The sequence below is a fragment of the Cetorhinus maximus genome, chromosome 17 (assembly GCF_964194155.1).
Source record: "Cetorhinus maximus chromosome 17, sCetMax3.hap1.1, whole genome shotgun sequence".
Classification (NCBI taxonomy): Eukaryota; Metazoa; Chordata; class Chondrichthyes; order Lamniformes; family Cetorhinidae; genus Cetorhinus; species Cetorhinus maximus.
In genome coordinates, this window is record NC_135895.1 from 7,301,588 (window position 1) to 7,317,034 (window position 15,447).

At 41.3% G+C, this 15,447-nt stretch overlaps 1 protein-coding gene across 3 annotated transcripts in view; it reads right to left on the reverse strand.

Moving 5' to 3' along the window:
- Window positions 1-456: 456 nt before the first annotated feature.
- Window positions 457-15,447, reverse strand: part of prkacba (protein kinase, cAMP-dependent, catalytic, beta a) — a 143,912-nt gene continuing 128,921 nt past the window's right edge. For all 3 annotated transcript variants that reach the window (XM_078560675.1, XM_078560676.1, XM_078560674.1), the window contains exons 6-10: window positions 14,565-14,691; window positions 11,670-11,765; window positions 11,215-11,337; window positions 5,865-6,029; window positions 457-2,914 (exon numbers count right to left, since the gene is read on the reverse strand). In XM_078560675.1, the coding sequence (XP_078416801.1) occupies window positions 2,789-2,914; window positions 5,865-6,029; window positions 11,215-11,337; window positions 11,670-11,765; window positions 14,565-14,691 (637 nt within the window). In that variant the 3' untranslated portion in view covers window positions 457-2,788. The remainder of the gene's footprint in view (window positions 2,915-5,864; window positions 6,030-11,214; window positions 11,338-11,669; window positions 11,766-14,564; window positions 14,692-15,447) is intronic.

Below are 15,447 nucleotides of genomic sequence, written 5' to 3' on the forward strand. Positions count from 1 at the left end.
AGGAAAATGGACAAGGAATGAAAAGCCGCTCTGTTTTTTTAGAATCCTTTTACAGTGAAGGAAAGCATAGAAAGTTGTGAAAGATGTGTTAAAACACTGAAGAAAATCCAGAGTAAGGAAAACTGGTACCGTGCCAAGCATGCCCTCATTTCAATTTTTTCTGGATTATTCATAAACAGGGCTGTACGCAGCAATTTCTTATTTTTTTTTAATACAAGTAGCAAACTGAAGTTGATGTAAATAGGCATCCACCATACACGCACAAAGTACTGGTTAAACTGATTCACGACACAAAAACATGTACCATGCTCCCTGTAAAAGAACACATTCTTAACAAATAAAAACATTGATTTTGGAATTCCTCCCGTGAACAGAGGCTCCTAAAAAAAACGCTGTAACACTTTATACGCAGCGTCGGATTGTCAAAGCTTTAATAACACATAAGCCAGTCAGAAATGTGATCTTCAGCGTTTATTAAAACCTTTAAGTCCATAAACGACAACAAAGTTACTGTAGAATTTATCGCATACAGCTAGCATACAACAGCATGTCCTCAGTCTAAATGAAATACAAAAAGATTTTAACATTTTCATACAAAGGAACTTTTAAATTTATTAATGTGACCTTACATTTCTTTAGTTACATAAAATCTGCTACAGCAAAGTATCTTATACTTCCCTTGCACATACAGGTAAATACGGGTGGATGAAAAAACTGCTGTCGGTGTCAGCCTCATAATGGACATTGTTGTGCAAATGTTTTGACAGCCAAGACGACAAACAGAATGTTTGATATTACAGCTCATACTGGTAATGCAAATGTCTACAAAGGCCTTACTTCCATGAGTTCCCTTCAGGTTAAGAGGACATTGTGTCAATGTTTCTTTAGTGCTAACTCAAGCAAATACACTGGTTCTATGCCAAATCAAGTTGCTTTGTTAAAACTCATTGCTTTCCTTTCCTGTATCTATTTGAACCAATCTGAATTCAGCCTGCTTCTGTACATAAGAAACCATTTCGATTTAAACCATTAGAGAGGTTTATTTCATATACATACATAAATATATAAATATATATATATGTATATATACATATGCACGAGAGGAAGAGATCAAAACTGAGTGCCGAGAGTGTACAAATAAAACTAATCTGATTAAAATGAACTGGTTAAAAAAAATGTTAGCATGTACAGATCCACTGAATCCATAACCCATGATTTAACAACACTGAAATACATGAGGAAAATGCTTCAGCTAGCACGTGAAAGCACTAGCCCTTTCCTGTAGCAACAGATTATGTCATTATATGACAATGCATCTACCTAATAGCTGAGCCTAACACCTGCAAACTCTAAGTTCTGTTCCCAGGGAGACAAACTTATATATATATATAAAAAAAAATTGTAAAGATAGTGGAAACATGGCAGTTGTTAACTGTGTTAAGTATTTTGCAATGCATGAACCAAAGCACTAAAAATTAATAGTCTGAAAAGCTAGTTATGGAGTGATTAATCTTTTAGCATTTGCCCAAACATCATTTCGGCAACACAACACTGTGCCTCGGAATCAAACACAATCCTGGCAGTGACCTTCTTTAATTCTGCAGCATCTTAAAACAAAAATGGAGGACCACAGCCCCACTGCACGCACGAAGAGTGCATTTGCTCAGTATATTGTATACAGCTAGTGACTGAATCCGTGTGTAAAACCATTTACCACACCTGTTAGGATTTCTGATGTCAAATCATTACGATTAAAACAATTTCACGTTTCCATTCCCTGATAGTATCTGATGCTGCTTTATTTCTCCTTTTGAAGTATTCCACCTGTAACAGGAATCCCTCTCTCTCCTGTTCATCATTCTAAAGGAACACACAATGGAATTTGAGTTGTGGGAGAGTAACCCCACCAACTGACTATGCTTTGACATGCTGGTGCAACACAGCTACAAATGACAGGGAGACAAAGCTAGTCTGAAGATTACCTGCTGGCAGCTTTGCTCTGATGGTGTTCAGCAGACTGCAGCATCCGGTGAACGTTGGGCCTGGATCCTCCCCAGATGAATATAAAAAATTGGGAAGGGCAGCTGAATTTGATAGTGCAGGAGTATTCAAGGCACAGGCTCTGCATACCCTGCTCCAACCATCCAATCAATTCTACTTCATTTTGGTCATGTCCAGGAGAACTTGCTTTTGTTCAGTCTATTTATAAATACACAGAGAACAAGTACTACTTCCAAAAAAAAAAAAATGATGCCAAAAATGCTGTCTAGGTTCTAGGAGTCTGATTCTTAATTTCTACAAGGTAAGGTGTTCTACAACTGTGACCTCTCAGACACGACAGACAGGAATTGTGGCTGGCGAACACTAGAAGCAACGTTCAGCTTTCACTTTGGGCTAAGTCACACCAAGTGCAAAAAAATCCTGAAACACTTGCTCTAACTTTACACTTAAACAAAATGTTTCACTCTCTGCAAATTGCCGTTTTTAAAGGGGGGAAAAAACAAACTACATGACACAAAGGCAACTGCTGGAGAACAAAGGAAGGAAGGAAGGAAACAATAAGAAAGTGGTCTAGTTTTTGTGTCGTAGCACAGGTAGTGCTTTGCGTAAATGTGCCTGTGTATGAGGGCTGTGCTAACTGCACACATGAATTATGGCAAGAAGGATCTCAGCCTTGTGGAATGAAGAAACTAAGTAATTGTTTCGACGAATAAGATGGTTTCCGCTCCACCCCATCTGTTAGCAGAGTGCAAAGATCCCAATACAAGCCCTGACGGTCTGTTTCTCTCTAAAAATCAGCAAACTCTTTAGCACATTTTTCGGTTAAAGAGACACGGATGTCTTCCTCTTCATAATCATCGAAATTGCTGGTGTCGCCTGGGCCTCTGCACTTTGGTATGAATGGAGCTTCCACCTGAAAACAACATCAAAGTGTAAGAGGACGAGACAGATAAAAGGTCACTGAAATTATATCTCTGGGACAACAGTTCTACTGTGGCATGTGAACCCACTGCAATCACCAAGCAAATTTTCTTCAAGCCACTATCGAGCTGAAAAGCAATTACTAAAACACTCACCAATTGCGTTGTTTAAACAAAACAATGTGCATGACAGTGTAGAAATGAGCGCTCCATTTTTTTTTTTACATACATAATCTGTGAGAATTCAGACACTAACTTGGGATTATAAACAGTTGAAGCTTCTTCCACCTGACTCCAAACAACATGCTTCAATTACGGGCGCACATCAGTGCAGTTCATTAATGTGAAGTAACATTTTCATTTCCTGTACCATAGAACCATAGAAAAGTTACAGCACAGAAGGAGGCCATTCAGCCCATCTTGTCCATGCCAGCCTGAGGACACCCAGGTGCCCTTTCTAATCCCACCTTCCTGCACCCAGCCCATAGCCCTGCATCTTACAGCACTTTAGGTGCAGATCCAGGTACTTTTTAAAAGAGTTTAGAGTTTCTGCCTCTACCAGCAACTTGGGCAGCGAATTCCAGACACCCACTACCCCCTGCGAAAAAAAGTTCTTCCTCATGTCCCCCCTACACCTTCTGCCACTTATCTTGAATCTATGTCCCCTGGCTCTAGAATTCTGCACCAAGGGAAACAATTTTATCCTGTCCACTCTATCTATTCCCCTCATAATTTTGTGCACCTCAATCAAGTCACCTCTCAGCCTTCTTGGTTCTAAGGAAAATAACCCCAACCTATCCAATCTCTCCTCGTAGCTACATTTTTCTAACCCTGGCAACATTCTTGTAACCCTCCTCTGCACTCTCTCCAGAGCTACTACGTCCTTCCTGTAATGTGGTGACCAGAATACTCCAGTTGTGGCCTCACCAGTGTTTTATACAATTCCAACATTATATCCTTACTTTTATATTCTATACCTCTGCCAATGAAGGAGAGCATCCCATATGCCTTCTTTACAACCTTGTCTACTTGAACTGCTGCCTTCAGGGACCTGTGTACTTGTACGCCAAGATCTCTCACTTCATCTACCCCTCTTAATATATTCCCATTTATTTTGTAATCCCTGTAACTGTTTGACCTCCCTAAATGTACGACCTCACTCTTCCCTTTGTTAAAATCCATCTGCCACTTTACCACCCACTCCACCAACCCATCTATATTGTTTTGGAGATTATGGCTATCCTCTACACTATCCACTACTCGGCCAATCTTTGTGTCATCTGCAAATTTCCCAATCGTGCCCCCCACATTCACATCCAAATCGTTAATATATAACACAAACAGCAAGGGTCCTAGCACCGAGCCCTGTGGAACACCACTTGAGACAACTTTCCATTCGCAAGGGCATCCATCGACCATTAGCCTTTGTTTCCTGTTACAAAGCCAACCTTTTATCCAGTTTGCCACATTGCCCTGAATCCCATGGGCTTTTACTTTCCTGACCAATCTGCCATGTGGGACCTTGGTACCAGCTACATAGTTTTGGCTCTGACTGCAATTACCTGAATTCCCTCAAATTAAGGGTGGCTTTACTGTGGACTGGAACAGTCCAAATCCATTCCACAAAAGAATGGTAACAACAGTCAAGACAGACAAATCCTAGCAATCAGAAAGACAGGGAATCAAACGCGTTGTAGAGAAGGTCAGGCATTTCCTGACCTTTGCTACGGTTCAGGTAGCAAACTACCCAGAAGCTGCTTTTATTTCCTTTAAATTTAGATTTGGAGATTTCTGTATCCAGGAACTGGCTCCTAGCACATTGTCAAAAGTGTTTTCCTTGGTCCACACAATAAAACGGGACCTACAAAGTCACGTCACTGCCAGGCCACGGGGTGCCAGCTCCTGGGCTCCAAATCAAAATGCAAAAACACCTCGAGTTTGGAAAAATTGGGTTCAGAGAGTTCTTTGTGGAATCAGATCAAAAACAAGCAACCAATGAAATGTCAGACCTTCCCTGCGATAGCTTATGACTCCCTCCAACTCCTGGGATTGTTTTCTTGACTGGCAGGTGTCCCAAGTGAAATGGGCTTGCACTATCCCTGCTACAGTTATCTGTTCAGTATTAAATATCTATGAGGCAGAGACAGACTAGATTCCCTTCAAGCTACTTGTTGTCTGCTTATAGATCAACTCTCTATGAGGGTGGTGGAAATGGAGGCGATGAATTATTTCAAAACAAAGCTGATAGGCACTTGAGGGAAATAAACTTGCAGGGCTACGGGGATTGAGTGGGGCAATGGGGCTGATTGGATTGCTCTACAGAGAGCTGGGCCATAATGACTCTATGACGGTTAATGCAGGATGATGTTTTCATGGTGACAATATCTCAATGAGTGGCGCTGATAATAAAAAGAATGGTGACTGAGATTTTGGTGGTTTGAAGTAGCTTCTTCAGTCATCTGAATCTTTCGACATTCTTGAAATTTTTAGCCAAATTTATTTGATGTACAATCATGGGTCAAAGGGCAGCAATCAGCTGCAAATTTCAGCAGCTGGAAATACCTTCCTGCAACTTTAAGAGTTAGAACTTGCCAAAAATATGAAATAATTTATCAAAAATATATTTATACAAAATCCTAAAGCTAAATCAGTGAGAGTCACTTTGGATGTTGTGCAGTACAACGAGCAGCCTCGTGCTTACTGAGGTGATCTGAGCTCAAGGGTCCAATGGGAGGAAAAAAGTAAACTTGAAACAGAAATGCATGGGATGCCCCAGTCAATGGAAAAAGAAAAGCCACTTAATTGTAAGATACTTATAAAGAGGCAGGTTGTAATGTAAAATTAATGTAAAATTCTCATTCTTTACCATATAAATATATTTTGTGATCCAGTAAATAATTTCAAAACATCCACTTCCTTTAAAGATCAGAACAAAGCACATACCTTCCTCTGGTAAATGGCAATCCAATCTGTAGTGGCAAACCACTTATGGTTCTTAATGTCATTCACACCATTTTTGAGATTCCCATATCGTTTGGTCAGATCTACCTGAAGCAAATTTCGCAGCAGATCCTTCAGGTCTGAACTGAAGTGAGAAGGGAACCGTACCTGAAATAAGGCAACATTGTCAGTCAGTGTTTTGAGGACAGAAGCCTAAACCTGTGTTTGAACAGCACATTTCACAAAACATATCTTAGAATTTTAGATTACCAACTACATTGTATTTTTCTCTAATTGAGAGAATTTCAACTTCCACATTATCCCAAACTTCCTCACATCCCACAGTGGAAAGATCCAGCTGGGACATGGTCCCTTTCAGAAATTTGCATCTTTGAGAGGTCAAGTAACCTTGCCTTGCCCCTGGGAAACAAGGGCTGGTCCTAGGTGTGCCTTTAGCTCTCCACCTATAGGTGGTAGCAGAGATTCCAAGTATCAGGAAGAGTACCAAAACATAATTTCAAGTGTGTGCTGCACTGTAAGCACTGGCCTCGTCAGTAACCACATCACCAACGTGCAGCCAGCAGTACTCTGGTTACTGAGATTGCGATTCCAAGATTTCTTCATGTCTCAAAGCATTATTAATAGCAAAATTAATAGTCACTTGGTTAATTAAGGAAAATTGCAGGTTAATTAAGGAAATCCAGCACAGATTTGTGAAGGGAAAATTGTGTTTAACTAACTTGAGCTTTTTGATGAGGTAAAAGAGGGGGCTGATGTGTTGTACATGGACTTCCAAAAGGCATTTGATAAAGTACCGCACAACAGACTTGTGAGCAAAGTTAGAGCTCATGGAATAAAAGGGGCAGCAGCAACATGCATACAAAATTACCTAAGTGACAGGAAAGAAGCGCAATGGTGAATGGTTATTTTTCAGGCTGGAGGAAGGTTTATCGTGGAGTTTCCAGGGGGTCACTGTTAGGACCTCTGCAATTCCTGATATATATGTTAATGAAATAGTCATTTGGTAGCACAGAGCTTGAGTACTGCTGAAAACAAGAGGCCTGTCGATACTTTTTGTCTTACATTCAACATTCATCAGGACACTTTGCAAGAATACCAATATAAGAGGAAAACAACAATTTATACTGTATGAGAACAGTGTTGACTGGTTGGAAAGTGGACTCTGATTGGTAGAGCTGTTGCCATGGAGAATGCACCAGTGATGGTGACTGACAGTTAAGTACCAAGCATTGTTTGAAAATTAAAACCAAGCAGCTTAATTCTGTTTGGTCAAGGCATTGCCCTGAGGAATGAGTCAGTTTGCTTAGCTGAAATAGGCACAGTGTGTTTTCATGTTCTTTCTGTCTGCAAAGAACAGGGCCCTGTGCATTAATATATGTAGGTTCCAGTACACACAAATGCATCACACTGCGAGCCAGACTGACAATCTTAAATTGGTTGTCAGGGTAATTCTTAGCACACTGAGGATTATTTAGCAAATGTTGTCCAATTGCAGAATCACACCTTACATTGGGCACTGTGTTTTGAGTTTTGCAAGCACGGGCTGGTTGGGTACGGTCTGTACCCTGCCTGTTGCAAACAGCGGCTGGGACACATTGATACGATCCACCAGTCTTTGGGATGTGCAGCTTACATACCTAGCATTACACTGGCATGGAAATTCACATACCACATTACTCATCTGTGCGATAGGCAGAATGTCTTTTTGGCTTGACTGCAGCATCCTGTTAGTGACAAATACCAATCATGTTGCTACTGCATAGTAGCAACGTGAAACAGCGAGCTTCACCTGTTGCTCATATTTTTGAGATACCTTGCCCTTCCAGGGTAATCTGAGGTAGACTGGTCACTTTTCAGGGCCAAACGTAGGCCCAATCATAAGTTTGCGTGATATACAGTCTGAAATGATCTGATCAGGGTAGCCATTATCTCGCTGGATGCATTTGATGCACCCTATTTCAGTGCAAAACTTGCATGGTGAGCTGATTCACCCATTTACAAGGTTGCCGATAAGGCCAATCTTATAGCATGTGGAACTGTAAGAATCCCAACACGTGCATTGACCAGTGAAGGTGGGCTTGCATTTAGACCGTGGCAGAGACCCCCTGGCAGATTTCTCAACTAGCATGTCAAGGAAGTGGAATTCATTTGACTGCTCCATTTTAAAAGATGAATTTGAGCGCAGGATGGAGCCCATTAAGACATGCAAGCAAATTATTACACGCAGCTGCGGATTTAAATATAGCGAACTTATCATCCACACATCGGAAACATGCAAGCATGTAGATGGTTATGGGTCATTCCATCGAAGACATTTCTCATGGAACCCAGCAAAGATGTCTGCCAGAGCTGGGTCGAGAGGGGATCCCATGACAACACCACCTATTTGGGCATATATGGTGTCATTAAAACTGAACTCAATTGCGTGCGTTGCCGAGGTCATAAGTTCAATGAATACTGATTCACGTAATGGTGGGGAGTCTAGATCGCCATAATATAGCGCTGCTGCACAAATATCTATGGCTTCCTTAAGTGGGACATCGGTGAATAGGCTAGCAATATCAAATGAGCACACGGACAGCATTGCTAGCAATATGCAAGTCCTGTATGGCCTTCGCAAATGTGAAGGAATCCTTCATCTCGTATGTGGAAAACTTTCTCAAAACTAGTTGTAAATATTCGTCCAACCAATGGGCCAATTCATGTTGTGCTGAACCAGTCATAGATAAGATGGGGCATAAAGCAACATCACTTGTGTGTGTCTTGAGCAGCCTATACATACGTGGATGCAGCGAGCCGTGAGGACAAACCGTGTCATATATATCACTCAGCACTCATTGCTCTTACACAAGTCCAGCAAGCATCTTTTTTTAGCTTACTTCCGAGCAAGGCTGTCCAGTCATGTTGAGTGGCAGGTCCAATGGATACAAATTTGGGCCCATCATTAAGAATGGCGTGCATCTTGTTGATACAGTCACGCTTTTTAAGGATGACCATTTCAGTCCCTTTGTCAGGTTTAATGATGTGTATGTCCAGGTTGGTCTTAAGGCCTCACAAAGCTGAGAGTTGGTCGAGGTGCATGTGAAAGTCAGGCAGGTCGTTCGGAATCCCACAATGTGTGTTTGCAAGATCAGCTAAGCGTGCTTTCAAGGGTGGTTTGTGGCGGGACAGTTTGGGGTGGGGGAGTTTGAACTCAGCAAATACCTCTTCCCGTTTGGGATGAAGGTACACCAAAATTGAAACCATGCCCAAGAACAAACTCCTCACTTTCTGGAGTACATGGTCAGAGAGATTTTTTACGTGTTTAGCGGTGTTAATTGCGTTGCCAAACCACAATATTAATGACTTAGACTTTGGTGTACAGGGCACAATTTCAAAATTTGTGGATGATATCAAACCCGGAAGCATTGTGAACTGTGAGCAGGATAGTGTAAAACCTCAAAAGGACACAGACAGGTTTGTGGAATGGGGGTCAAGCGGCAAATGAAATTTAAAGTAGAGAAGTGCAGAGATTCATTTTGGTAGGCAAGTGAAGAACTGTATAAAATAAAGGACGCAATTCTTAAGGGGGTGCAGGAGCATAGGGACCTCGGGGAATATTGCCCACAAATCATTGAAGGTGGCAGGACAGGTTGAGAGAGCTGTTAATGAAGTGTGTGGGAGACTGGAATTTATAAATAGAGACAAAGTATAAAAGCAAGTAAGTTATGATAGACCTGTATAAAACACTGGCTCAGCCTCAACTAGGAATGTTACATCAAGTTCTGGGCACCGAAGATATGAAGGCATAAGACAGGGTGCAGAAAGGACTCATGAGATTGTTTCCAGGAATGAGGAACTTCATTATATAGCTAAGATTGGAGAAGATTGGGCTGTTCTCCTTGGAGAAGAGAAGGTTGAGAGGAGATCTGAAAGAGTAGTTAAAATCATGAGGGGACTGGACAGAGTAAACAAAGGGAAACTGTCCCCAATGGTGGAAGGATCGAGAAAAGAGGGCACAGGTTTAAGCTAATTGGCAAAAGAAGCAATAGCAACATGAGGAATTTTTTTTATACATAGTGAGAGTGGTTAGGATCTGGAATGTACTGCCTGAGAGTGTGGTGGAGGGAGGTGCAATCATGGCATTCAAAAGGCAATTGGATCATTATCTGAAAATAAGTAACTTGCAGGGATATGGGGAAAAAGCGAGGAGGGGGGGCACTCGCTAAATTTCTCTTGCACAGCCAGCATGGATACGACAGACCGAATGGCCTCCTTCTGTGCCATAATGATAACGATGCTATGATTTCAGACGGATTAATGCGAATTTGCAAACGTGTCAGCAGTTAGCACACAGCACGGTCACACAAACAGAAAATGACCAATTGATCTATTTAGATGGTGTTTCTTGAAGGATGAATGCCAGGCCAGCCATGACACCAGGAGAATTTTCTTACTCTTCTTTAAGTAGTGCGATGGGATCTTATGTCCACCTGAACAGGGAGATGGGACTTGTTTTCACATCTCATTAGAAATACTAAACCTGGGACATTGCAGTGCACGCTCAGTAGCATCATGATGTTGAGTAATGGGGCTTGATCCCATCAACTTCTAACCCACAGGTGACAGTGCTGCCAAAAAATGAGTTAAGCTGACCCTCAATGAACTTGAGTAATTTAAAAAAAATTGGTTTGACATCATATTCCACGTGCTTGAAGCCAGTTTTTTAAAAAAAAAGGCTGAGAGAAAAGGAGCAAATAATGTCCCAAGCAAATCTCTTAAGCCACTGAGACCATTAAGTTATAATTTAGTGAACACAATCATCATTGTCCCATATACACCAATTTCTGAAAGAAGCCCAATTAAAGGTGAATTAACTGATCTCACTGGATAAAGAACAGTGAATGCAGCAGTTGGCAAGTTTTGGGTGGAGGCACAAAAAGACAGGGCATTTCTTCCAGTAGCCAACTAAACTTTCTTTTCCCTCCACGTGTAATCCTGGACAGTGAGTGCTGACAAACAAATCGCTGGCGTCTGTGAACAGCAAGAAGCTTTCTTCACCTGAACACTTTCCAGCGGGAATCAATGAACAGCTATGAGGCATGGAAGCCTGTTCCCTCATCATAGCCGATTGTTGCATCCACTGCAGTATATCCACCCAAAAACTGGCGGGCATAAGAGAACACCTCTGAAGTTTAGCAACTGGTGCAGCGGAATAAGGGCACTAAAAGACGAGGTGACACACACACACCGCAAAGACAAATCCCTGTCAACCCAACACAACAAAGAATGGGAGAATTGCCCATTCAAATATGCACTCTTGGACAAAATTGTTAAGATGATCACACTTCACCTTTCCAGAGACAATCTTTTCGTAGATCTGTATCGGCTGGTCTGCAAAGAATGGGGGATATCCAGCTGCCATTTCATAGATTAGAACTCCCAGTGCCCACCAATCCACTGCTTTGTTGTAGCCCTACAAAATGAAAACACACACACACATTCAAGTATACTACACAAAGGAAGTAGTTGATTATTACACTCTGCCAGTTTCCTGTTTAAGTTATGGAAAATTATCCAGCAGAAAAACTGCCCAGCTTGAACGGAAACTTATAAAAGAAAGACTTAAATTTACATACATTCTTATCACATCTCTCAGAAATTTGTACAAGTGCCTCACATACAATTTCTTTTGAAATTCGGCAGCTGTTACGTGGGCAAGTTATAATGTTGTACGCCAACATGAATGAGAAGTCGGAAAGGCAGGTTTCTTGAGTATTGCGAGGTCCGTTCCTGCCTTGAGTTTACCTTGCTGAGAATAATCTCTGGAGCCAAGTATTCTGGAGTTCCACAAAGTGTCCAAGTTCTGCCCTTTACCCTTTTTGCAAAACCAAAATCTGTGACCTACAAAAATATGAGATTAACATTAAATTAACATCAGTTGAAACAAACTTTTTCTCAGCGCAGTTTCTATTTTACAAAAAAGTATAAGCAACATAAAAACAGACAACAATCACGATAAATAATACGGAATAGCCAGGTCTTTGCATAGTATAGACAAGGTTTTGCTGAAAAATAGAGACATGTCAAAGCTTTTCATCTTGCACTCAGCAGGACACTTTGCAAGAATGTCAATATAAGGGGAAAACAACAATTTATACTTTATGAGAAGAGTGTGCCGATTGGTCGGCAAGTGGACTCTGATTGGTAGGGGTGTTGCCTATCCTTAGTTACCCTGAGGGTGTTAAAAGACATATATAAGCTAACTGGATAGGGGCAGCATGCTCTTGTTTCTGAAGGACATTAGCGAACCAGTTGAGTTTATAATGATCTGGCAGCTTTCATGGTTATTTTATCTTGTGCCAGCTCACTAATTGCAAGATATTTAATGAACTCAATTTCCCAGCCTGTCACGGTGGCATTTGAACTCTGAACTTGGGAGATTGCTGATCCAGTACCATAATCGCTAGGTTATCACACTCATACATTTTACAGGGAAATAGAAACGAAAGTGGAATGTGATCCCCAATGCATTTGGTGAAAATTCCTGGAAATGTACCCCAGCATGAGTCAGTTCATTCAGGAAGAAGTGGAGAGCAGGGGAAGAAGTAAGTTGGTGCACAAATCACATCTCTAGGAAGACGTCATAAAAATCTGTTTGAAGTTAAGACTTATGGACTTGATTTTGTTGTGCATGGCACATCACAAAAGATCATTCAGCTGACAGCAGTTTTAATTTATACTGAAATAGTTGGTGCAATTAGCATTGGCTCAGGAATAAAAGCCACAGTCCTAATTTATACTTTTGATATAAATCAATCAGTATAGTGAAATGTCAAAAATGGGTAACTAAATATTATAATATAATGGGCAGAGTTGGATTGCCACTCCACTCCGGGTTTCTTACATCAAAATCCTTTCTTGCCTGATCTTCCAACTCAGGGTGGCGAGAACTGTGTGGTGTAGCACGCTCCTGAGGCCTTCTGTCAAGGGCTGCAGAGTTGGGCGCAAAAAGTTCATGTCCTCTTTCTTATGGCACCAGCAGTCAGGGTGGGGGAGCGGGTGTGTGCAGTGTTGGGGGTGGTGGGGATGCACGCAATTGGGGGAAGATGTTGGGGGTGCGCAGTCTTGGGGGCGGCGCGCAGACATGGGAGAGGGGTTGGTATCGGATACCAAAGTCGGGTGAGGTGTCGTTGGGGGGAGGTCCCATGTGGGTCGGGGATGGTAGGGTCGTCCCACCGGATTGGGAGGTGGATACAATAGCTACCCAGAAGCTACATTTGGTTTTATTTCTTTAACATTTTCTGCGTATCTATTACTGTAACACAGTTGGAACCATCCGAAGTTTGCGATTTAAATCATATTTTCAGATGGTCCCCAGTGCAGGACAATTGCCCGCCAGAAGTCTGAACTTCCCGGGCAACTGTCGTGTGATCCCGACCTGGGAATTGCGGGGAAGAGGGGGGAGGTTCCTCAGTGAACCTTTGGGGTACTCCCCCAGATACATAGCCCCGGAGTTTGCAAGTTACAGGCCATTGCGCTGTTATTCAGCAACATAAAATGCAAGGTAACTGCGTATCAGGTCCTCTTCAGTGTTCTAATGTTAAATAAATCCTCCATGTTGTGAAATGTGTCACCTTGCAACTAAATTGTAGAAATCATTTATATAGATCAGGCCAGCAGGATCATTCGAGGGGGTGGTCATCCCTGCCCTTTTGGGAGTTGTCGCAGGCCTAAGTAAGGGTCCCAATGCTCTGAGTTACAAGTCTTGGTCAACGACAAAGCCCAGTGAATTTTCAGTGGTGATGGCGAAAGAGCTAGAACCTCGAGGGACAACAACTGCTTATAGGTGCAAGATCTTCGGGTAGAGGACTTGTTTCCTTTAAGCATATGTGAGCAAGGCAATGGGAAGAACATGTATTCTGTTCTCGAGTCCTATTTCTCACTGAAACTGAAAATGGGAGCAACTTAAGAGGAAAGTGCAAGACTGCGGGGTGTGGGGAGATGAGCAGATAGAGATATAAATACACATATTTATATTAAAGTTAAAATGCGAGTGTGCACTTGTCAAAACTTTTGGTCACCCTTTTATGTCAATGTTTAACTTTGAAAGTTTTTAATGCAGCATTTAACTTGAAATCTCTATGCAAACAGTTGGCTGTAACAGTGTAGGTGTAGTTTCTCTCTCAACTCCCAACATAAAAAGACTGTATTCATCAACTGATCATGATCAATGCCCCAAAGATTTTATCAATTTTGTATTTAAAAAAAAGTTTTAAATCAAGGGACCACAGTTCATCTCTTAAATCAGGGTTGTGATCTTACTTCAGAGTCACGATATTGCAACGGAGCATTCACACATTCTCAACTGAACTGATTTAATAAACTACGTAAAGACAGGTTCACTAAAATGTCTTTCCTTCAGGGGGTTGGGAAGAGGGTAGTTCAGAGGCTGCTATAGTCACCTGTCGCTGGTTGGGATCACACTGCAATAAAGTTAACTAGATTTTCAAAAGGGAACTAATGTAAGAAAAATAAGTTGCAATTGTGGAAAACACTAAATGGAAAGTCTATTTGCAAAAGCTCTTTCCTCCTTTTTATAATGTGTTAATGATTATTCAAGGTAACTTTTGAGTTTGCCAATTTGAGTTTTAAATAAATTACAAGAATTTCAGAGATTATACTTCACTACAAGCACCTTACCTGGATATACCCTTGTTGGTCAATTAAAAGGTTTTCAGGCTTCAGGTCTCTGTAGATGAGGTCTAGTGAATGGAGGTACTCAAAGGTCAGGACTATCTGAGCTGCATAAAACCGTGCGTGAGGTTCACTGTAAAGGAAGATCAATTAGATTACGTTATAATATTCAGTAAGTAACTCAACCTAATATTTCAATTAGTAGGCCAATACCAAAAATGCTGGATATGATTACATATCTATTACGTACATAAAGATCAAAGTACTTGCAATTATTTACCACATTACAAAGTTAACTAACCAAAGGAGTTGTAAATTTCAACAAATTTGTTGATCATAATAAAGTTTACACCTAAAAGCTTTGCACAGAATTCTACATTAGTGTGACAAGGGATGGAAATTTACACGCTTATTATGTAAATCTCTGCACTGTTGATATCCTCCTTTACATAAAACAAAATTCTGCATTTAATAATTTTTGAACTTGGAAGGATTAGAGTTCTTCAAGTGAATGCCTCGTCAAGAACCACCAGTTTGCAGGGTTAAATGTTAACAACTGTACAAGTGTCGACAATTCTCCCTGCTAAGAGAGTCATCATTTGAACTTTCATTAAACAACATGGCTACAGAGCGTTAGGACCCTTCTTTACAAAGAAGGGGCTGATTGCAAAGGCTGGTTGAAGTTTTTGCCTTTTCTCTTAATCTCAACTGTTTTAGCAAAACTTTAGTGAAGACACATTTTTTCCTGCACCCAATCAACCCAGGGCATTTGCAGCCACACAGTAAATTTGCCACTGTGATTGGTGTCAATGCTCAAGTGCAGAAGCTCCTTTTGCTCCCTATCATTCTATTCTACCCTTTTAAGTGACAGATACAGAGCGCCTCCAAG